At 37.5% G+C, this 23,841-nt stretch overlaps 1 protein-coding gene across 1 annotated transcript in view; it reads right to left on the reverse strand.

Annotated features, from left to right (window-relative positions):
* Nucleotides 1–266: 266 nt before the first annotated feature.
* The window catches only part of LOC107698650 (RNA polymerase II subunit A C-terminal domain phosphatase-like), a 127,008-nt gene continuing 103,433 nt past the window's right edge, over nt 267–23,841 (reverse strand). Inside the window, exon 13 of the mRNA XM_016499722.1 lies at nt 267–2,043. Within this exon, the coding sequence (XP_016355208.1) occupies nt 1,881–2,043 (163 nt within the window). The 3' untranslated portion in view covers nt 267–1,880. The remainder of the gene's footprint in view (nt 2,044–23,841) is intronic.

Consider the following 23,841-nt stretch of genomic DNA (forward strand, 5'->3'; position numbering starts at 1 on the left):
TGCTCAGCTTAACTTCAAATGTAAGATTATTGAACTTAAATCCACAAGTTACAGTATATATTTTTTTAACGTTTTTAGAACTGAAGTTTGCACAGACCTGCTTTAACTGTTAGGTTAATACAAAATTTTTCCAATATGTTGAGTATATTTAAGCTGGCTGCCTCAAGTTTTTGAGTTTTCTCAACTTCTGATTTCTTACAATATAGCATTGAGGTCATCTACAATACAAAAAACCCCTCAAAACACTGGTATATAAAACAAATCTTTATTAAATGAAAAGCATTTTCTTTGTCAAGTACGAAATAGATTATACAAATACTTTACATTGTTGAAAATAACAACACCACAATGAAAGTGAAAGAAAATCCGTCAAATCAGTCAAAAACAACACAGACAGATGAGGTGCACAAACCTCTGAGAAACATTTGAAACTGAGTTAGATCTGGACGTCTCATCGTTCAAGCAGCTCGGCAGAAGAAAACCAGCTAGATCCAGTGAATTCATGAGACTGGTCTTAGACGGGTAGTCTTGATGCCTACATGTCCAGATCTGATCAGTGTGTACAGTGATGGTTCAGGGTGGCACGAGAGCCAACCAAACACCCGGTTTAACGCTGCCACAGTGTTCACTATCAGCACCTGAAGCCAAATGAAGATATCGGTACGCTGACATCACAGAGTAAAAAGTGGCATTTCAATGTCATCTTAGGAGCATTAAGATCAGAAGCATCAATTTGCAGGTAGTTACAGGAACAGTTCACTCAAACATGACAAGTCCGTCATCATTTACTCTCGCTCATGCTGTTCCAAAGTGTCTCCTTTCTTTTGTAAAAAATGAAAAAAGGCGCAGAACGTCTGAGCAGCTGTTTTATCTACGATCTGAAAAGCCATATGGACTATTAAAATGGTGCACTGATATCCATTTGTGACCAAATTTCATGATGTTAAACTTTTAAGAGGACAAAGACTTTCCTGTATTTTCTTCACATAAAGCTATCTTATGGCTTCAGAAGATGTAAATTATGGATTTGTAAAGGATATGTAAGGTGCTCATTTTGGACTGTGGCATTAACACTGTATGAAACAAGCAGCTCAGACATTCTGCCTAATATCTCATTTTGTGTTTCTTGCTTTGTAACGACACAAGGGTGAGTAAATGATGACAGAACTATAAAAGCAATTGTTGTGAACTACTCCTTTAATATGCAAACAATCGTAACAAATCAGTCGCGAACCATAACGGTGTAAATAAGATCTTTTGTTGCACGCTTATTACCGATGAACTGATTTTACATTTCATGTTCTCAGCAGTTCTTCACGTGGTGTAGCAGTTGTGAGTTTTTTGGTAATAGTGGCTGTGGGCGTGTCTAAAGGTGCTGGTATTCTGGGATTGGTGCAGCACAGTGTCAGTCACGAAACGACGTACGAAACCAAAGGAAAGAGACGACACTGGACACATTTGGACGTCTGAGTTTGACTGCTGGTGAGGACCACAAACCCTTCCAAACATCTCTCAGCTCTCAGCTGCAGACCCGCTTCAGACTCTTTGGCATTCATTACCAATTAGTTGAAATATTTCATTTCATTTATATAAAAATTTATTTTGGAACAGAAACTAAGTAAAACATCAGACACAGAAGCTATACTTCACCCACACCTCTACGTACTGTAAGTAAATTCACAATAAAATGACTGTGTTGGACTTGTCCAACTAAAACTCTATCTGTACATATCTATCTACTTTGTAAATCCATTCGTTTTATTCACACACACACACGCACACACTTACTTGCGCTGTATAACAGCGACACAAACGCATGTTTTGTCTCAGGTACCTTATGAGAACACAGAATAGTTCATATGCATCGTCATCCAATCAGCTCACATGAAATCATTTAGCTCCGCCTCCAGCGCAGCAGCCATCTCATCAGCCTCCGAGCTGCTGCCCTCCTCATCCTCATTGGAGTCTTTACTGGAGCAGCCATCATCATCATCATTATCGGCGTTATCTTCTCTGGCCTCCTCCAGTTTCCTTTTGTGGCCCCTAAAGATAGAAACACAGAGGCGTCGGTCAGTGATGCTCGTTAGTCAAAGAAGTTTGGAGAGAAAAGCTCATTGGTTCAAAGTGGTCTTGGTTGCCAGATAGTGTGCTGATAGTATAGACAGCTGCTTTGATCACTGGAGAGTATGTGTCTCACATTTAGTGTAATGATGAATCCACTACCACCTGCTGATAAAGAACCAGTCCGACTACATGAATACTAGATAAAAGCAAAGGAAGGACAGAAAACGGAAAACATTAGGAAAGCAAGTCAACCTGACAATGGAGCAGACCCCTGTGTTTGATATTTATGGACTGAACGGGGGAAATGAGGCTCTGTGTTGTGTTCACATCATTTCTGTCTGTACCTAGGATAATTGGAAGAATTACAAACAGGAAGTTTGCCTCACAAAGTTCTGGAAGCTCTTTCAATGTGCACACAAACTGCAGACGTTAGTTTAACAGTGATTCGCAACACCACAGAAAGTCCAGTTTTACATCTTCAGTCAAACCACAGTCCAAAGCACAGCAATGTTATTCAGCCATTATTCCCCTTGCTTTATGTGATATTTAATGTGGGTAAATCTGATATCAGATATAAGTCAGAAGTTGAAGTACTGATATAACTGTCTTTCTTTACTATAACAGTAAAGGAAAAAAAGTTGCATATGGGAGCTCCTTGTCAAGTTATCATCATTATCATTAACTAAAACTATTATGAAAGTGAAAATTAGCCAACAACAACAACATATTCATTAACTATAAAAAAAAAAAAAAACTATAATAAGAGATTTACATAAAAATTACTTTAGTTGCTTCATATCTCAAGTCTGACAAATGATGTGAAACACTGTGAAGACAACACAAATTAAATTAAATGGCCTCAAATCTGGAACATATTTGCAAAGTTTTGCAAATCTGGTAGTTTTTGTTGTTCTTAGTTTTAACCTTGTTTTTTAATATATTGTATTTTGTCACTCCTGGATAATCGCTGTTTGCTGAAACCACGGCCTCCTAGCTCGACAGTGGTGACAGCAATCCACCTGTCACTCAAGTGGCCACGCCCTTAATTATTCAGAACTTTAAGGCTTAATATAATTTAAATGGATGAGTTATAAAAAAAATTCACCCCCTCACAGTTGTCATGATGGGCAAAATTAGCAATATAGACCAAAACCACTTTTTGTACCAGGCTGTAAACATTTTTTTCTGCTGTAAAGTTGGGCATTTTAACATGGGGGTCTATGGGATTTGACTCCCTTTTGGGGCCAGTCTCTAGCGGCCAGTCGATGAATTGCAGTTTAAGTCACTTCCGTGTTGGATTCAAGAGAGAGACCGGAAGGTTGCCGCTTGGGTCAGATGTAACCCAGTTATTTATTGATTTATTGACAGCAAATTTTGATTTAGTTTTAGTCATAAGCCCTATTCGCACGGGATTAGTATTATCTGGGGACCTTATGTGATTTTGAAATTACCCCCCCACCTCTGAATTTCGTGTGGTGCATTCGCACAGGATAAGCGAAGCCTGTGATTTTACTCGAATTTACTGACTTATCTCCCGGATACCCGGATGTCAAGGCTTTGAGAGTAACGTTCTATGGTCCAGATGGATTTAAAAAAATAGAAACTAATATAGTTTCACGCGCTTTGTCATTTATATTTCACCAGGTTAAAATAATATCTCAAGCTTTGTACTTGATTTATTTGTAACACATTAACCTCAAAACCTTTTCAGCTTTCTCTTTCTGCAAATTGTATGGTGTAGCGATATGACAGCACCCAAAATACTATCAACCACTCCAACGCAGCTCCATTCTTCGCGAAAGATGGATAAAAAGGCGCACAGGAAACAAAAACCTCGAAAAATGATATACAGTTATTGACTGGGTCTTTTTACATAAATCCAGTGTTCATTTTGACAGCAAATTTTGATTTAGTTTTCATCATAGTCTTTTGACTAAAATGCCATTTAGTTTTAGTCATATTTTAGTCATCTGAATTGTTTTTAGTTTTAGTTGACTAAATATCATAATATTTTAGTAGACTAAATCTAGAGTAAATTTAGTCGGCTAAAATCGAATGGGTTTAGTTACAGCGTAATGCATTTATTAAGCATTTCTCTAAAATTTCCAAACTCATTATATAGGTTTGATATTAAGGTTTTGTTATGAGACACCGATTTAACGGCGGTGACACACAACATGCCTTTATGTTAAAATTAAATAAAACCACTTCTCATAAAGAACAAGAACATGGTCTTCTTTTCAATGAAATACCTATGGTTATATAGGCTAATTATGCATTTTTTATAGCAACCTGTTTACCATATTCTTCATTCTTTCAAGCAGACATATTTATTCATAAATAAATTTAGATTAATCTTTAGGGCTACTAAAGTTTTTCAGTCAAGAGCAGTGCCTGATTTTCTGTCTTTCTGTTGGATTCAAGAGAGAGACCGGAAGGTTGCCGCTTGGGTCAGATGTAACCCAGTTATTTATTGATTTATTGACAGCAAATTTTGATTTAGTTTTAGTCATAAGCCCTATTCGCACGGGATTAGTATTATCTGGGGACCTTATGTGATTTTGAAATTACCCCCCCACCTCTGAATTTCGTGTGGTGCATTCGCACAGGATAAGCGAAGCCTGTGATTTTACTCGAATTTACTGACTTATCTCCTGGATATGATGTCAAGGCTTTGAGAGTCCTGTTCTATGGTCCAGTTTACCATATTCTTCATTCTTTCAAGCAGACATTTATTTTCATAAATAAATTTAGATTAATCTTTAGGGCTACTAAAGTTTTTCAGTCAAGAGCAGTGCCTGATTTTCTGTCTTTCTTTAGTTGCCTGATTGACATCAATGACTCGGACAATAGCAACTAAATTAGGCTGCTGTCCCTTTAAAACCAAAGCACACCTGCAATGGATGCAATGTATTGAGACACGTTCTCCCTGCTGTTTACGTTCACTTAAGACGTAATCAACTGTGTTTACAATTCGACATAATTTTGTGTGTAATTCTCCGTTCATGCGACACGAAAGAGTACTCGCGCGCTGTGAGACGCACTTTCTGTATGTGTATACTGACTTATCTCCCGGATACCCGGATGTCAAGGCTTTGAGAGTAACGTTCTATGGTCCAGATGGATTTAAAAAAATAGAAACTAATATAGTTTCACGCGCTTTGTCATTTATATTTCACCAGGTTAAAATAATATCTCAAGCTTTGTGCTTGATTTATTTGTAACACATTAACCTCAAAACCTTTTCAGCTTTCTCTTTCTGCAAATTGTATGGTGTAGCGATATGATGACAGCACCCAAAATACTATCAAACACTCCAACTCCCTGCTGTTTACGTTCACTTAAGACGTAATCAACTGTGTTTACAATTCGACATAATTTTGTGTGTAATTCTCCGTTCATGCGACACGAAAGAGTACTCGCGCGCTGTGAGACGCGCTTTCTGTGTGTGTATGCTTCAGTGTCTGCGCTCTGAAAACCGGACCAAATTGAGTTTTCTCTTGCGTCGTCAGATTTATCCACGTCTGCTCTTCTCTTACTCCCACATATTGACATTTCTGTACGTTTTATGCGACGTGCAGCAAGTGTATTTTAGCTCATGTCCCTATGCAGCAGATTCGTTCTAAATGAATCTCTTCCCAAATCTTCCCTCCCTAACATTTTTATCTCGTTTTTATTCATTGACGAAAATATCAATAGATTTTCATCATAGTTTTTGTCATTCAAGAAGAGTTTTAGTTCGTTATCGTCGGTGAAAAAAATGTCGTTGACAAATTATGACGAAAATTATTCGTCAACGAAATTAACACTGGTTCTAAGCGCCATCGAATTGATGCATTTCTTCGGTAAAATACAGGTTTGTGTACATTTAATTTTATCTATAAAATCGTTACTGTGCTGTATATTGCTAAATTTTATGCAAAGCAACACAAGGCGGGCTCGTATGAATCACCTAAACGAGTGTCGCATCGGTCTTTTTGCGTGATGGAAGACCCTGATGCTTTGCCTAAAATAAATTATTTTATTCATAAAGATAAAGAATATTATTACTTTGGATGTTAAAACATGTCCTCAGAGCTGTTTACTGTTTGTTTATGGGCAGGTTATGGAGGCAGTCGCAGCATGTTTCGGCTATGAGTTATACGCAGGACGGCGTTCTGAAGTTAGCAGTTTCCCGCTGAACATGACTCCAGCTCAGACACGAGAACCAGCGAGTTCTACGTCAGAACGCCGGCTCCTGCATCAGCAGCACCACACGCATGTGTCGTGATACTCTCGTGAACGTGTGTCGACTGACACGGAAGAGAAGAAATTGTTGAATAAAGTCGTTATTTTTGTTTTCTCTGCGCACAGAAAGTATTCTCGTAGCTTCATAACATTACAGTTGAACCACTGATGTCACATGGACTATTTTAACAATGTCCTCACTACCTTTCTGGGCCTTGAACATTTCTATTGCGTTGCTGTCTATGCAGGGTCAGAAAGCTCTTGGATTTCATCAAAAATATCTTAATTTGTGTTCTGAAGATGAACCAAGGTCTTTCAGGTTTGGAATGTCATGAGGGTGAGTAATTAATGATAGAATCTTCATTTTTGGGAGAACTATCCCTTTAAGAGCTGCACAAATCTAATACACAGGCACGCATCTGTTTTTTTTTCTCACTTTTTACTTTCACTTTAGACATAACCAACTTTGTGTGTTTTTCACATTATTATCGCAATCAGACTAGAAAGATAACTCAGTCTAGTACTCAGGTGCTGTTTGACAGGCTTTTTAGTGTGTGTGCGCGCACTTCAGGTGTACACGCTCAGAAAAAGTGCACGTCAGAACAGCACGCAAATTAAATGTTTAACCGGCAAGGCTTTAAAGCACATGCAAAATAATGTACTTTTGTGATTGTGAATAAGTGCAGTGTCCCATGAGTGTAACGCTACCGCTGAGTTAATATTTGATGTGAATGTATGTGGCATTGTTCAGTATACTGAGACAGAGATGCCAGAACTGCAAATGAGCACAGCACGATACTACGATATTTCTTCAAAAGCAGACTGTGGAGACATTTTAAATGTCCACGATTAAAAATCGTGATATCGCACACCCCAAATTGCAAATTTGAACTACAGAAATGCTTGCACAGAAAGAGCCAAAGATGGTATTTTTTTGTGCAATAATGGGATCACGACCCCATAACAGCATTTGGAGAAAGACAAATCAATGTTTCTGCTGACAATTGCACAAAAATTACACCTGAACTCAACGCTGACCAAAAGTAAAACCAAAAGTTTGCATGAAACCGCATCTTCAGACTACAAAGAAATGCTGTGCTGTTGATTTGTCTAGAGAGGTTTCTGACAATGGATCAACACTCACCCAGCGACAGCTTTCTGTGACCCTGCTGACTCAACACATCACACATCTGAAAATAATATGCATGCTTGGGATGCCTCAACAAAGACCACCTTCTCCACTGGGAATAGTGCTGTCAGACTGGAAAACCAGTGGGACGCATGGAGGGCCGCAAATAGACTCGTCACTAATGGCACAGCGGCATAACAGAGCAAAGGAAGGAATATCCCTGTTTCTTACATTCTGTCTCAGTCTCTCACTGTCTACAAGAAACAGATTACATAAGCACAAAGGCGGCGAGAATGAGAGAATGGGCTTGTGGGAGGAGGATGTGACTGCAGAAACTCGGCTGGCTCAGAGTTTGTTCCCTCTGAATGCACCTGAAAGATTTAAACAGGGCAAAGCCCTCATAGCCAGGAGAAAGATCTAGAGAAAAAGCGCAGTGACGAGGAGAGAAAGACAAAAGAGAAAGTATAAGACAGAGAGAAAAAGAAATATGGAAAATACAGAAAGAACAAAAGCACAACACCATCATTAAAGAGACGAAAAAATGAAAACGGTTTCATCATTTCTTGCCCTCATGTCGCTCCAAATCTGTATTTTCTTTCTTCTGTGGATCTCAAAAGTGGAAACTGAAGAAAGAATATCATACAGGTGAGTAAATGATTACAGAAGTGCATTTTTTTTGGCTGAACTATCCTTTTAAAGCAGGGGTGGGCAAACTTGGCCCTTCCAGGTCACTTTCCTTCGGAGTTTAGCTCCAACCCTAATCAAACACACCTGAACCAGCCAATCATTGTCTTCAAGACTACTAGAAAGCTACAGGCAGGTGAGTTTTATCAGGGTTGGACCAAATCTCTCCAGGAAAGTGGCCTGGAAGGGCCAAGTTTGCCCATCACTGTTTTAAAGCCACAAAAGAGGCATTCGATCAACCCTGGAGGTTTAGTGATGTGTGTTCGATTGAACCCACGAGGCTTCGTTCTCATACGGCCATGTGTTAAGCACCATGACGGGCAGTATTGACTGAAGATGGAGGGGGTAATTGATGGTTGCACATGCATGTAGTGGACCATGCTGGTCAATAAGTGTCACGTTTTGTCCTGATGCATCTTCAAGTATCAGTGTGAAGAAGAGGTCAGCCTAACAAGTGAATGAGGCGTGAATGTTTGCAGTCGGCATTCAGAAGATCGTTTCAGACATCATGGAGTTTGTTTACTGTAGCATTCACAAAGACAGACCGCACTGTTGGGATCGCAGCTTGAACTGAAAAATGGTTTACAGAGAGATTTTGTGCCAACTAAGCACACAGCTCATAAAAAATATTCTGAAAAGAGTCTAAAATGTACACAAGCATCATCACAGCAGCACGATCTTTCCTGCTCTCTGGGTACTGGACAAGAAGCTGGAGAAAACCCAGCAAAATGACTGTTTGTAGCTTTTAGTCCTTGTGTTTGTTTTGATGTCAATAAGATCCCTTCTGCTCATGAAGTCTGCATTTATCTGATCCAAAATACAGTAAAAACTTCTTTCTATCGTTATATATTATAAAAAGTAATTTATTCCTGTGATCAAAGCTGAATTTTCAGCATCTTTAATCCACACATGATCCTTCAGAACTCAGTATAACAGGCTGATTTTCTGCTCAAGAAACATTTCTGATTATTATTAGTGTTAAAAACAATTGTGCTGCTTCATATTTTTGTGGAAACCATTTTTTCAGGATTGTTTGATGACTGGAGAGTTCAAAAGAACAGCATTTATTTGAAATAGAACTCTTCTGTATCATTATTAATGTACTTGCTGTTACTTTTCGATCAATTTAATGCATCCTTGGAAAAAAGTATAAATTTCTTAATATTCTTATACTTACACCCACCTTTTAAACATTAGTATGATATTAAACTCCTTGTTGACAAAACAAACTGCAGATACAAATGGATCCTATATTGATTACATGATGATATGTTCCCATATGCAACTGTGTGAACAGGATATATGACAATGCATATGACAATGCAGGAAAAATTATTCAACAATTTCATCTGGTCCTTTAAATCCTCATTCTGCGTCCGCTGGTCTGTTTCACTGGATGCTCTTTAAACAGCAGGATGTCAGACAGTGCTGTACGGTCTCCATTAAAGCACTGCAGCACACAGCAGGAGGATCGTGGACTGACCTGAAGCTTCGATGGCTCTAGGCAGGTCTATGTAACAGATTTAAGGCTCGGTGATTTTAAGATGACTCCATTAACTTGGAATTAATTAAACCACACAGTCAGAGCTTCTGATGGAAAAAATAAGAAATAGCAGTGCTTTCAGGGCAGCAAAAGGACAGTATGAATGTTTTAGGTCAGTTAATGTTTCAAGTTAGTTTAGTTTTTCAACAACATGCTGGTAGTGGAAAGAGGAAGTAGGCGAGGAAAGGGTAAGCATGATGATTGTGTTTACAACACACTTTTGGATATGTAATGTCACTCATTTATCCCCTCTCAATCCTGTCATTCTGCTATGAGGCTTCCTGAAGTCGACGTAAAGTGAATATAATGAGCATATACCGTAACCTTTTTTTATATATATCACTACCATTCAAATTCATCCATTTGGGGTTTTAAGTTTTAAAGAAATTTATACTTTTTTTCATAAAGGTCACATTAAATTGATCAATAATAACAGTAAAGACATTTATAATGTTACAAAAGATTTCTATTTCAAATAAATGCTGTTCTTTTGAACATTCTATTTATCAAAGAATCATGAAAAATAATAAGAATGTTTCTTGAGCAGCAAATCAGCATATCAGAATGATTTCTGTAGGATCATGTGACACTGAAGACTGGAGTAATGATGCTGAAAATTCAGCAATAAATTACATTTTAACATATATTACAATAGAAAACAGTTTAATAATATTCCACAATATTTCTGTTTTACTGCACTTTTAATCAAATAAATGCAGCCTTGGTGAGCACAAAAAATTAAATATCTTGTGGTCGTTAAAAAAATCTTAATGACCCCAAACTTATTGAAGTATATATTTGTTGCTCTTAGTATGGTATATAGTGACATAAAAACATCACCACACTAACAGCTCAGAGAGAAGCGACTCAAATCACTCTTGACATGCTGCCAGCATTTATTAATTTATAAGCAATTTAAGAGCGTAAAACTTTCAGCTTAACACTGCTCATCATAAACCAACTAATCTCTAGCCCTGAAACCATAAAACACCCATAATTAACCCAAACAGCTATAAAAGTCAGGATTATTGACACTGCTCTCATTAGAGTTTAATGTAGGACACATGATTGCTCCCACAGAACCACAGTGTGACCTGTAACAAGCAGATTAAATAAAACAACAGAGGAAACTAAGCTGATCTGCATTTCATAACTTCACATAAATATGAAGCAGTGAGTACTTTTCAGACATAATTTACAGGCAGATGACAAAACAGGTCAAACATCTAATAGATTTAGATAAAATAAGTAATCTGTAACATGTAATCTCTATATTCCCAATCATCTAGATTGAAATGTATAGTCGCTGTTCTCTGTAAACTGTCATTTTTGAGTGATCGATCTATCGCTTTATCATAAAAATGAGCACCGTTTTGTTCATATTGTGCTTCGGAAGAAACAAAACTTTGCAGAAATGCAGTTCAGAGGTGCACTACACAGAGAAACGAGTGAAAGCGAGAGGCCGATATGAGAGGGAGGAAGTCCGTGCAGCTCATCATTCATCATCTCAACAGTTGTTCACCGTGTTTAATCCATCACAGGTCTGTTCTGGGAGGACATAAAAAGACACCGGCCCTATTCAAAGATCATCCATTTACCCAGAAGCCCCCGAATGCAGCGGCAGTGATACATCAATTACAGCATGCATGAGAAATGCAGCTGCGCTCATCTACAGTAAGGGGAAAAGTCACCATTTAACGACAATTACAAAGTAACTAAACAGTCATTACAGTGAAATTTCTCATTTATCTTTATTTAACCACTGGAATAAAATACGAATGCACATTTCCATGAGGAACCTCAGACTTGGAGAGCGTTGCTCGCTAGCACCTTCATTAAGCAGTCAACAGGCAAAGTTTTCTGCCTCATTAACTTCATAAACGTGCCATTCATACACACGCTAGTGAAATCATCATTAGTGAGGAAACGAGTGGAAGGATCTTCTAAACGGATCTCTTGGGACATCACAAATCCAAATCCTTTTTAATCGACATTTACTTCATTCGCTGTTTGTTTCCATTGAGAACGGACCCAAGACATGGGCAGCGGTAATTAAATCAGATTGGGAGTATACCATACTCTTTCTCTGGCTCTATAAGCCTTTAAAATCACGCTGGGCTGTTCAGGGAGTTCTGATGGATCCGTTAAGAGTGCAATAATGGGCCTCTTCTGTACGTTATTCCACAGCTCATAATATTCACCAGCTGAGGAGATTGAATGTAAAACAGCACCTACAGGTCTGTTGCCATGGCGTTAAGTGGCGGCCTTACGCCTTAAAAATCCTCTGAAAGCCACTGGAGGAACTGTACAATGTGCAGATGGGTGAAGACTTATGAAACTCAAGGAAATCCATTAGCAGCAATGCTCTGAAAGCACCATCTTTAATACAGGGTTGACAGTATGTTTGTTCTGTGAGTTTCTTTATGTGTGCCGGTATTTCTCCATGAAAGTTAAGCTGTTTAAACTGAATGTAATAAAATCAGAAGAATCATTCTCATGTTTCAGTGCGTAACTAGTTATTTTTTGTCACTTAAGTTTTAATCAGGCTATTTGTCCCGTCGGGCAAGTAAAATTCAAGCCATTTTTCAGTAAACTTGGTGTTCGGCTGGATTCTGCTGCTGCAATTCTCTCTGAAAACGCGCAACTACAGCGGGGAAAAAATCTTCTGTCTGTCCAATGATTGTAAACAGTCACTGGGTCCGTGAGACTGGAGAAATTTTTGAGGTAATATGACCAAAAATATTTAAGACATGAAGACTTATTAAGGCCTTTTTTAAAGGAAAACTTGAAGACATTAAGACTTTTTAAGGACCCACGGCCACCCTGTAAATAAATAAAGTGCAATAATACTATTGCAGGAGGAGCACCAAACCAAATCTCCAGGTGCTCTCATTAGAACCAGACTGAAAAACACACATATACACAGAGCTCATCAAATATGGAAAACGGAAACTCAAAAGTGAGCAAGAACCAATGAGGTTTGTTCTTGCATGTAGTGCAAACATGTTCCCGCTTCCATTTTCCATTTTTGATGAGCTCGGTGTATGTTTTTTTAATAAATGTTTGTACTGTATGTTGGATTGCACTGATTGATTCATATGGATTTCTTACAATGCCTTTATGAACTTTCTGAAGTGTCAATGTTTTGTTGGAATGATCTTTCAATGCAGAAACATCTTGGGTTTCATTATTAAAAATATCTTCAAGTGGAAAAAGTCTTATGGGTTTGGAATGACATGAGGGTGAGTGAATGAAGACAGAATTTTCATATTTGAGTGAAATATCATTTTAAAGGCGCAGTGAGTTCTAATGTCGAAAATTGGAATCGACAACCAAACAAATAATTTTGTGAATATCTGCTAGCTGCCTGCTCTTTGTGTGCTGAAAAAAATATTGTGTGTACACATAGTTCTGGCTGTGTGGGAAAAAAAAACAAAGAGGACGATCAGACAGCACCACTTAACCAATCAGCAATAGGGGGCATTATTTACTTGAGTAACATTGGTTTCGCTATGTTGCACACAGCCAATGTATACTGTTGTTTTAATACCACTGAGTTGGTTTCTGCCGACTAAAAACAAACTCTTGCTTGTCATGTCATCTTTGCGTTTTCTTTCTGTTTGGCTTTTTGTGATTGCTGTAACCCCTTATTGTCTGTATTATATGTCAAATTTGTAATAGATTTGTTCTTTTTTCTATAGTGTAATATAGGGAGCTCGGAGCTGATCTAGAAAACTGTATTTGTTTTTGTTGCATAGCGTGTTCGTGAATTTGGGGTAGGAGCCACAAAGGCGTTTCTCTTTTGGGTAGGGGTGGGTTTATTATGATTGCCGATATCAACAGTGTTTCGCAGAAATTGCTTACTGCACCTTTACTGTTTTGGGTCACACTTTAATTTGCATTAGATTTTAAAAATGATGAGGAAAATTGTATGCAAGTCAAGTATCTAAATATCTGACTACTTTAAGGCAAGTTATAAAGACAAAGTCCTCTAGTACCATAGTTAGAAGATGAAACAGCATCATTTAGGATATTTGTGTGAGTATGTGTGATAATTCTCAGCAGTAGGCACTCTCAACTACAAGACTCATGCTGATTTCTCTTGAGCATGTAGCCTAATTTAGATGTACTAATTGAAACTTTGATCAAAAATGACTTACAGGGACAATCCCCATGGAGCAACCAATGGTTAAGTTCTTTGATTAAAATAACAGTTCACCAAAAACACTAAATTTTTGGTGCTTTCAAGATGTTGTCCTTTTTGGAGCTGGAAAGACCCTGGTCACCATCCAAAGAGCAGAGTGAACATTCTGCCTGCTTTAATACGCCATAAAAAAAATAGCAGAAAACAGTTTTGCAAAGACATGATGCTGAGTAAATGACAAAACTTGAAACTTGTGAAAGCGAAACTACTTTGTTTGGCCTTCCAACAGAGGACACGACTAGAAATCAGTGGTTAAGTTGTATTCACAACACTGTTCCAGAACAGTTTAACCCAAATATCCAGATGTGTGCAGCACATTTTATGGAGGACTGTTTTCTGATCCTGGTAGAGTAGACTACAATGCCGGCTATTCTGACTCACAGACTGTAAGTAGGTTTTTAATATTTAAAGAATTTGCCACTAATGATTCACTGAGTTTTTTGGGCAGTGTAGAGTAGGTCTTGTTGTTTGTCATTTCTCCGATCACAAATGCAGACATGGTTTTATGTTTACGCGGCGCGATGCAACGGAACGCGTAAAAAGACAGTTATAAGTCATTATAATCCGTAATTATGTCCCCACTGGATGCAACAAATGCCTCGTTTATAATGGGTTTTAATGTTTTTGTCTCGTCGCTCCCGCCGGACACGGCATCAACAATATGGTAGGGGCGTAACATTTCCGTCACACGCTTGAGGTATTCGGCCAATCACAACGCACTGGATAGCTGGCCAATCAGAGCACACCTTGCTTTTCAGAATGATGAGCTTTGTAAAAATCGACGCGTTTCAGAAAGGCGGGGCATAGAGGAGAAACAATAATGTACAGTATGTGGAAAATAATGTGTTTTTTTAACCTTAAACCACATAAACACATTTCATTACACCAAATACACAAAATAATGTTCTTTTTAGCAGCATCATATGACCCCTTTAAGGAAAAAAGAAAGAAGCTTCACTTGCCATTAAACCTGAAAAAGCATCAATTTTAAACACTCAAAACAAAAGACTCAAGTGCCAAGGTTGATTTTGGATTATTAAAAAAAAAAGCAAAATATATCAAATAATACTGCTGTTGTTAAACATTTCAAAATGTTAATTATTGCGCTCTTTAACAGTCTGCTGCACATCCCATAGTGTTCCCGAACAGACCTCTTCTCAGACTAATAATTAATTAATGAAAGCTGATGATGAGCACTACTGAATACTTGATTCTGTCCCATTTCTGAACAAAGCCGTAAGTGTGAAGAGGCAGGGGAGGAATGTGTGCATACTTTTGCCGATAGTTAATATGGCAACCGAGGCCTTTTCACAGCTAAGCAGCCAGAATGAATGCCCATGAATGTGTGTACACATAGACAGAAAAACACACATAAGTATGGAGAGACAACAGCTTTTCATCTCTCCTCCCACATCATGCTCTAATTGGCCCTCAGGGACCGAATCCACGCTACAACGCCACACATTTATGTTGCAGGAAACACGTCTGTGAATCTGCAATCCACATGCAATCTAAAGTGAGACACCTGTTGTCTGTATGCATTTGTATGCAACAGCATGATATTGTTGTTGTATTGTTGATGAGCAATAATTACTGGTGTTTGCTGAGGCAAGCTTCACGCTTACTACTGCTCACACTTACAGATCCTGACATTAGACCTTATTAGGGAGAGGTGTGCTGTGACTTTTCTAAACGATTAGACTTAATTTTAATGTCCTTAAACTTTAGTCAATATTTCATCATATCTTGCCATGCTGTTCTAGGCCAGCAGTGAGGCCAGCAGGGGGTGCTCACCCTGTGGTCTGCGTGGCTCCTAACGCCCCAGTATAGTGATGGGGACACTATACTGTCAAAAAGAAAGCACTATATAAATGCATCACTCATTCATTCATTCTAACTAATTCTTGTTTTTGTCAACAGTATGTTTTAATAAAAAGCATTTAATCATCATCAATATGTCCATTTTTGTCTTGTCTAGAGCTTTCACTATTGCTTATTTTGGTGATTAATCGCGTTATAAGCCATTTATTTTGATGGTTAATCGAGTAAACTGATTTGTGTGTGTGTGTGCTAAGTGATAAAAATAGACCAAGTGAACAATAGCCTTTAAAATGTCTTAAAATGCAGATATGCATTTTAATGGGGAAATAATAACTTGATCAATAACGCATTAAAGAGTACTTTCTCTAAAGTAAGTACTCTTATGGTTCTTTTGAACAATAATGTTAAAATACATCAGGTAATAGTACATGCTTTAACATCAAGCAAATTAGTCAAATCATTTTCATTTTAAACCATTACTTGTAATGATGATTATGTGGATGAACTTCTAATCCTTATTTATTCTTGACCAAACTCCATTTAATTCAAAAGGTCCTCTAACTCAATTAATCGACAGAAATGCTACAGCGACTGTAATTTCTTGAACATCAAACATGTTGACATCAAATCATGCAAACTCAAAGCTGGGTTTGGACTTTTTTTTTTTTAAATCACCAATGAACAACATACTTCATATTTAGAAACATATTGATGTATTCATACATTTATTTGATGAAAAAGAGTTTTAATTAATGCCTACCTTCCAGTACTGTATAAACGCTGGATGGTAGAAAATTGTCTAATAATGCAAATATGTAATTTTTATGTATTTCTATGAAACATGGGACGTCTGTGGAATGTGTCACTTGCAGTATTATTACCTGATACACAATTTTTTTTTAAAACAAAGTACTTAATTTTAGTTGAGTAATCGTGACGGCCTTGTCTGGCCTTTTTTTTCAGTTTTTGCCGTTTTTTAGTAAAACTTAATTGGTAATTTGACAAGATTTAACACTAACTTGTACACAACCTCTTGGCAGCCTGATAGCAACGCTCTGACAACCACACATACACCGCAGTTTCGCACAAGCAAACAAACTCACATTTTCTTCAGAAAATGTACAAATCTAGCATTATACAAAGCTTCAAAGGATCATTTGCTCTTCAAAGCCAGTTCTTGAAGCATCAGTCAGCTCCGTCCAAATTAAAAGCTCGTCTGGCTCAGTCCCCAATGGCTTCAACTTCCAGGAAAAAGTAGCCAGCTATATTTCATAGACTGAAAATCAAATATCAGCGTTCGCCTGGAGATGAAGGTTGCCATAGAGATGATGTGTACAACAAGACGGATACGTTCCTGGAATCAATCACAGGATTTTCCATAAGCACAGCAGGAGAATGGGTCAAAGACACAAGGGCTCTTTGCTCACACACACATCAACCCTGTTGCATCAGCACCCAGCAGCAAACTCAAAACCACCACCAACCTTCTCCCTCAGCTTTCAACCAGGAGATCCAGGAAGTTGAACACAAAGAGATCTGCTTGGCTTCTTGCGGTGGTTCAGCGGCAGGGCTGATGGACTGTGCTGTGGATAACTAGGGTCTCTGAGATCATTAAAACCCTAAGCAGACAGGCTGCCTCGCCGTGTGAGTCTGAGTGATGAGCTCTTTATGGAGAACATCGCTCTCGCTCCCTCATCCAGAGGTCCTAAATCCAGGGCTGCACTCCTAGCTTTCTCCTGCCCCGAGGACACAGGATCAGGAATTTCCTGTAGCTGCCATCTTGGCCGTGTCAGAACAGGGATATTACTGATGGGAAGTAAAGAGAGGTGGCAGTGTTTGGTGCTCCAGGGGGGAATGCTCTGATCATTGAACAGTCCTTCATGAGGCGAGTCCTGCCCTCAGGCATCTGCCAGCCGATGCTTCAGAGAGGATCTCCCTGGGTTTAGCATGGCCAGTGTTAGAGAGGAACAGCTCCTCACGGCTGTCTGCTTTACAAGTCCGTGCCGGTGTTTCAATGAAAAACATGGACTTTTTTCATTCATGGCCAAAGATTCATTTAAAATTATTTGAATGTAGCAAGGACAGGTCTGACAAGGTCTGACTCAGCCAAGTTAAAGGGTACAAATATTTTTATTAATGAAGACTTTTCTGAGGCTCTTCAGTTGAGAAGAAGGGAACTCCTGCACAAATTAAGAGCTGCATGGGATAGAGGTGAAAGAGCCATCCTGAAATATGACAAGTTAGTCATCTTGCCCAGAACTGGAAATATTCGAACATAAACTTATTATTTTGTAGCTATTATTTCACAATTTACTCATTGTTTACTGTTTTGTTATGAAGCAGGACAATTTTACATCATCTCTTTTAACAAAGTTGTCAAAGAAAGGATTAATTCTTTGATGAATAAAAAGTTAAAAAGAACAGCATTTATTTCAAATAGAATTTTTTTTGTGACAATATACACTAACATTCAAAAGTTTGGGGTCAGAATTTTTTTTTTTTTTAAAGAAATTAATACTTTTATTCAGCAAGGATATGTTAAATTGATAAAAGTGGTAGTAAAGACTTTGTTAGAAAATATTTTTTTAGAAAAGACATTGTTAGAAATTTTTTTTTTTTTAAAGAAATTAATACTTTTATTCAGCAAGGATATGTTAAATTGATAAAAGTGGTAGTAAAGACTTTGTTAGAAAATATTTTTTTAGAAAAGACATTGTTAGAAATATTTTTTTTTTTAAATAAATGCTGTTCTTTTAACTTTTTATTATTACATTAAATGAGGACGAGTGCTGTTTAATTCTTTTCATGTTTCAATTTTTAAGCACTTTTTTATAGTTCATATAGATAGTTTTATATTAAGTTTAACTAACAAATATTTTACATTTAAAACAGTATTTTAAATATATTAATTTGAACTACAATTAAATTATTAAAATAATTAATTTATTTTTAGTTTTTTATATTGTACAAGACAACACACACAATGGCCAAGTTAAATTCAGAAATTTTAAAAACAATTTTATAACCATATAAATATTATTGTTCTTATTTTATTGTAGAAATAATAGCTGTGTCCCAAATGACGCACTATACACTATGTACTTATGGACTATGTACTGTAGTGTATGATTATGAATGACAAAATAACCTTATATAATTCAGAGTCTGATAGCCCCTCCCCCTTCGCTACGTAATTAAAGCTGCGACAGTTGAGTGCATGAAGTGCCCGACACGCCACACTTCATTTTTTTGGTTAAGTGCATCATTCGGGTATTTAAAGTGCACTTTTTCTTTTTGGAATGTTCAGTGTGGACGCACAACTCGCACTATTTACACTAAAAAACGTTATAGAATAGTGCATAAGTATGCGATTTGGGACACACCTAATGCCTTTTTTACCAACAACTACATACAATATTTATGGAGGAGCTAATTCCTTATAACTAAGACCTTGCAGACCATTCACTGTTCAATAAAATCTGACTGCATGGGTTTGACGTGCAGTCCATTTACTAAAAAAACAACTGTATCTTTAAAGAAAATAAAGCCTTATCGTCACATATAGTAAAACCTAAATTCATTTAAAATATTATATACAGGGTATCTGCAGGATTTTTAAGCTCATATTCAAGACTTTTTAAGAGCTTTTTTTAAAGGCACAATATGTAAGATTTTCATAATAAAATATCCAAAAACCACTTGCACAGTGTTGTATATTTCATGTAGTTGTGTGTGAGTTATCCCAAAAGTTCCCAAGGATTTGTAAATTCCAATTTTAAATAATTGCTCGTCCCGGTTCATTGTTGCCTATCAATGACGTAATATCCACGCTATCGGTTTTCACTTGTAGAAACTATGGCAACACAAGTGGACAAAAATGCTGCTGTACAGTTAAACTAAATCTATTACGGCAGTTGCGAATAAAATAAAAATGAAATGAAAAGTGTTGACTGCAGCATTAAATTTAGATCTGCTCAATCTTGCACCATGATTCTTTTTCCGCGTTTTTACAGTGTTGCGCATTATAACCAATCACACACGAGTCTGTTGAGTTTATGAACGCAGCAGCCAATCAGAGGCGTTCAGATGAGTCATCGCTGAAACGCCGGAGTTTCGTTGTTCAGTGCGCACTCACTGACTGAATTCTGCTCTCTCGCGAATTCTCTCATCATAAATAACAAAGTGCAGATGTATGATGTAAGTAGGAGATTCATTCATCAAACAGTGTATAGCTAGACTGAAGTCAGTTATATACTGGTCCTTGACAATGTAAATGTTCTTTGCTCGCTTTCTCTGTATAATTTATTCGCTGTTTGAATAACTTTGGAAGGCTAAAGGTAATAAAAAAATAATTCATTACATCCGTGAACATGATTCGGATATCTCTGGATGGTGAAAACAACATCTCCAATCTTTCCACTCTCCTTTATAGCGTCATCAAGCTTTGCCTTTGATATCGTTTTGAAAATGCGACCTCTAGCGGCGAAAACGTACATATTGTGCCTTTAAATTTGAAATGTACTAAATGTAAGACTTTTTAAGGACCTGTGGAAACCCTCATATAGTAATACATATTATATAATAATTAATTTTAAATATTATATATTTTTAATTTTTTAAATAACTATTTTAATATGAGGTCATAAAAATTGACTTACTTCAATGCAAGTCTGTGGGAATTTTCACCTCAACAAGCCGTACAAGTTTCGCTTTTAAATTACGAATACAGTAAGTAATACAATACTTAAGAGGTCTGTTTCTCTGAGAGAGAGAAAAAAAAAAGATGAAGTATATCATGTCATACACTGCTGACATGTCAACGGCCCTGACCAGTGGTGCTTGGTCAGGTGACCACATGATGACAGCATCATAATGGTACTGGCAGTGAAATTCATTTCATTCTCTCGGAGGATCAAAAAACAAGGTGGGCTGGTTGATTTAATTCATCAGCATCCCACATGCACACAGTTTTAGCGCTGCAGTACGCTAAAACACATAATTCAATCTGCTCCCCGCTCTTTGTTGAAACAGCAGTCACATCAGTAATATGCTTAGAAACAGGAAGACTGGATTAATTTAATGTGGCGCAGAGATGAATTCTCACAGCACTATGAAGACATGAGGCCGTCCTTTCACTCTAACCGCAACAAAAACAAAGACGCACAAAGAAAATCAAACTAATAACAGCTCACAGCATTGTCTGTGCAGCTCTGTACACTAACGTTAATTAATGCAAATTTGATATTTTTCATGCTTCGAGAATAATCTACTCAATTAGCAGATATAAAAGGACAATTTTTCCCATGGGGGCAACATGGCACACATTAGTGTCTATGACAAGAGCTAGTGCTTTAACGGCACTGTACACTAAAACTAATAGCTTTCAAAGCGCTCACTTTAGAATGAGAGAACAGACTTTAGTTACGCAGTTGAGTCAATGAACTTTTTAGAGCTTTTCATTTAAACAGACAGTTCTGCAGCGGACACTAGCCTTTTGCCTTTAGAGCACTGATGCACCACTAATGGAGTGTCTCAGTGCTTCACAAGAGCTGATAAAAGCCCACTGCTATTTTCCTTTTGGTAAATAACATTTATAGTCAGTAGCGTGAAACCCGTTCAAGTAAGAAAAAGAATCAAAGGCTCTAATGAATCTCTACTGCAGCATAAATCACAGACAAGTGAGCGACAGCAGGTCAGTTTATTTAGCATCTGTGTACTGTGTTAAGTACAGTGTCGGCCTGTTATCGGTGTATTATATGACTTTATTATATATTATATAACGATGACAGCGCTCAGTTTTTATTCAGTATCTTTTATTAAATCTAAAATAAAAGAGACATTTCCAGGTTTTTCGTCACCATACGAACCCTGTATACTGTATCGTATGCGGATAAATTTAGATAGAATTATATATCAAACTTTATATAAAGAGCTGGCAGATAATTTAGTTGAGACGGGGGGGTGGGGGGCAGCAAATCTTAACATATTTTACTTGGAGTTGGGTTATTATAAAAGCACATCACCTTTTTAAAATGTATGTGCCCTAGGGTTGTGACGGTGAGGAAATTTTCCCACCGGTTAATCGACGTGTGACAACACCGGTAATACCGGTATCCCTGTGGGGACAGGGGCGTTCCCTCTTTTCCTTGCTTTCCTTCGCTTTTAAATAGCTTGTAAAAGCAGCGTGAGCATTTTACTTTCACTTTCAAATAGCGGCAATTCGGTGTAAAGCAATTGTTCATTTGAATTTTCCCTCTTTTCCTCGCTTTCCTTCGCTTTTAAGTAGCTTAAAAGTGCCGTGCGCATTTTAATTTCACTTTTGAATTAGCGGCAATTCGGCGTCAATTGCTTGAATGCAACAACAAAATACAATGTCAAACTCACTTTAGCCTATATATAAAACATTGAACTTTTATTACCAAAATGAATAAAAATACACCATGCTATAGGGCAGGCTATGCCTAATACAAAATAACTTACATAAAGTTTAAATAGGTATACAAAACTGGAAATAAGTAAACATGTATAATATATAACCAAATAAATAAGAACGAATGTTTATTAGCAAAACGAATAAGAAAGCTTGGAGGCACGGCATACACCTTGCTGTCAAATAAAATCAATAAATTATACAAAGTTTAAATAAAGTAAACATCAGCAAACACTGTGGAACAATTAAATAAGAAACGAATGTTTAAAAAGAACTTCCAAAATCACCTTAGATAAATGGCAAAAGTCAACAGGCTTTTCAAAATCCAAAATATTGCCAAACAGGCGCTTTTGCATTTCGTTTCGAAAACTAAATCATCCGCGATCGTCTTGTCTGTCTCACCTCACCTCACTCTTCTTGTCAGTCAGCTCGACTGGCTCTCCTCACTGGAGAAATGAAATCTGATCTGTGATGAGACTGTCGTTCGTCACGCTGCATTGAGCAGCCGCGTTCAGTTTTTAATTGTAGTGTCTGTTCTTTTACTGAACTAAATTATTTTTATTACTATAAAAAAAATCAAAACGACGGTGGGGGTCGGTGCCGCAGTGGGAAAGTGACGTAACCGGTGTTGCTTAACACCGGTATAACCATTAGAACAGTCTATCGCGGCAACCCTAATGTGCCCTCGTAATTTTTAATCAAAAATTAACCATCCCCTCCCCCTCGCAACAAGAGGCTGCAAGGACAATAAAATAAAGTCCCACCCATTCGAGAAACCATTTAATTTGGACGAATGTCACAACAGGGAAGAAAAGACTATCATAACTTCAGTTTTATGCTGGCTCTAAAACTTGAAATCAACAAAAGTCACTTTCATTGATTTTCTGCTGATTTCAAGTTTTAGAGTCAGAATACAACTGAAGTTATGATCGTCTTTTCTGCCGTCAAAGCTCACAAGTGTCCAAAATTCAGAGCCGAGCCCATCCTGTTTAATTCCTATCTTACAGCATGCTATGCAGTGGCTTAATGGTGATGTTATGACTCAGTCGGCCATTCAGTTTTATATCCTGTTTAATGTCAAGAGGAAAAGAGAGCATGAGTTTAATGGATACCAATAATTACGTAATGTAAATAGAGCCCTAGAGGGAATGAATCTGGGAAGCTCTCTTAAGAATTGCCTTCATCTGGACCCATGCTGCAACGCTAACAGTAAACCTCCACGATAGCATGCCTGTGCCAGATGATCTGAATGGCTACAGCCCGAGGAAGAGAGCACATAAGAGAGAAAAAGAGAACGCGAGAGCTCTAATAACACATGCACCGCTATCTCTCCTCAGCACAGGAGGAGGAGAACATCACTTGGAGACTGATGCCACTACATTCACTAGGAAGAAACGACACATTTAAGAAAACTTTGGACATGTAAGACAAGATCCAAATTTGAATAATCTTCCTCTGAACAGCAAAATGCAAAAGGCCTGTTCTTTACAAAGACACTTGGAATATTCATGAAGTGGGTGTCAATTTTATGCACCGTCCTAATTTTGTCGTTCAAATACAGGCCGAGTCAAACACAACCCGTTATCTACAGAGGATTTCATGTCAAATTTAAGACTTTCTTTTAAAAACCAGCAGCACAAACATATTGGACAAATTGGACATATTGGATTTGCTGATGCAATAATGTGTTTAAAGAAAATTAATAACCAGGTTATTGTGTCGATACTCGTAAAATTTAT

The sequence above is a fragment of the Sinocyclocheilus anshuiensis genome, unplaced genomic scaffold, assembly GCF_001515605.1.
Source record: "Sinocyclocheilus anshuiensis isolate Anshui unplaced genomic scaffold, SAMN03320099.WGS_v1.1 scaffold150, whole genome shotgun sequence".
NCBI classification, from domain to species: domain Eukaryota; kingdom Metazoa; phylum Chordata; class Actinopteri; order Cypriniformes; family Cyprinidae; genus Sinocyclocheilus; species Sinocyclocheilus anshuiensis.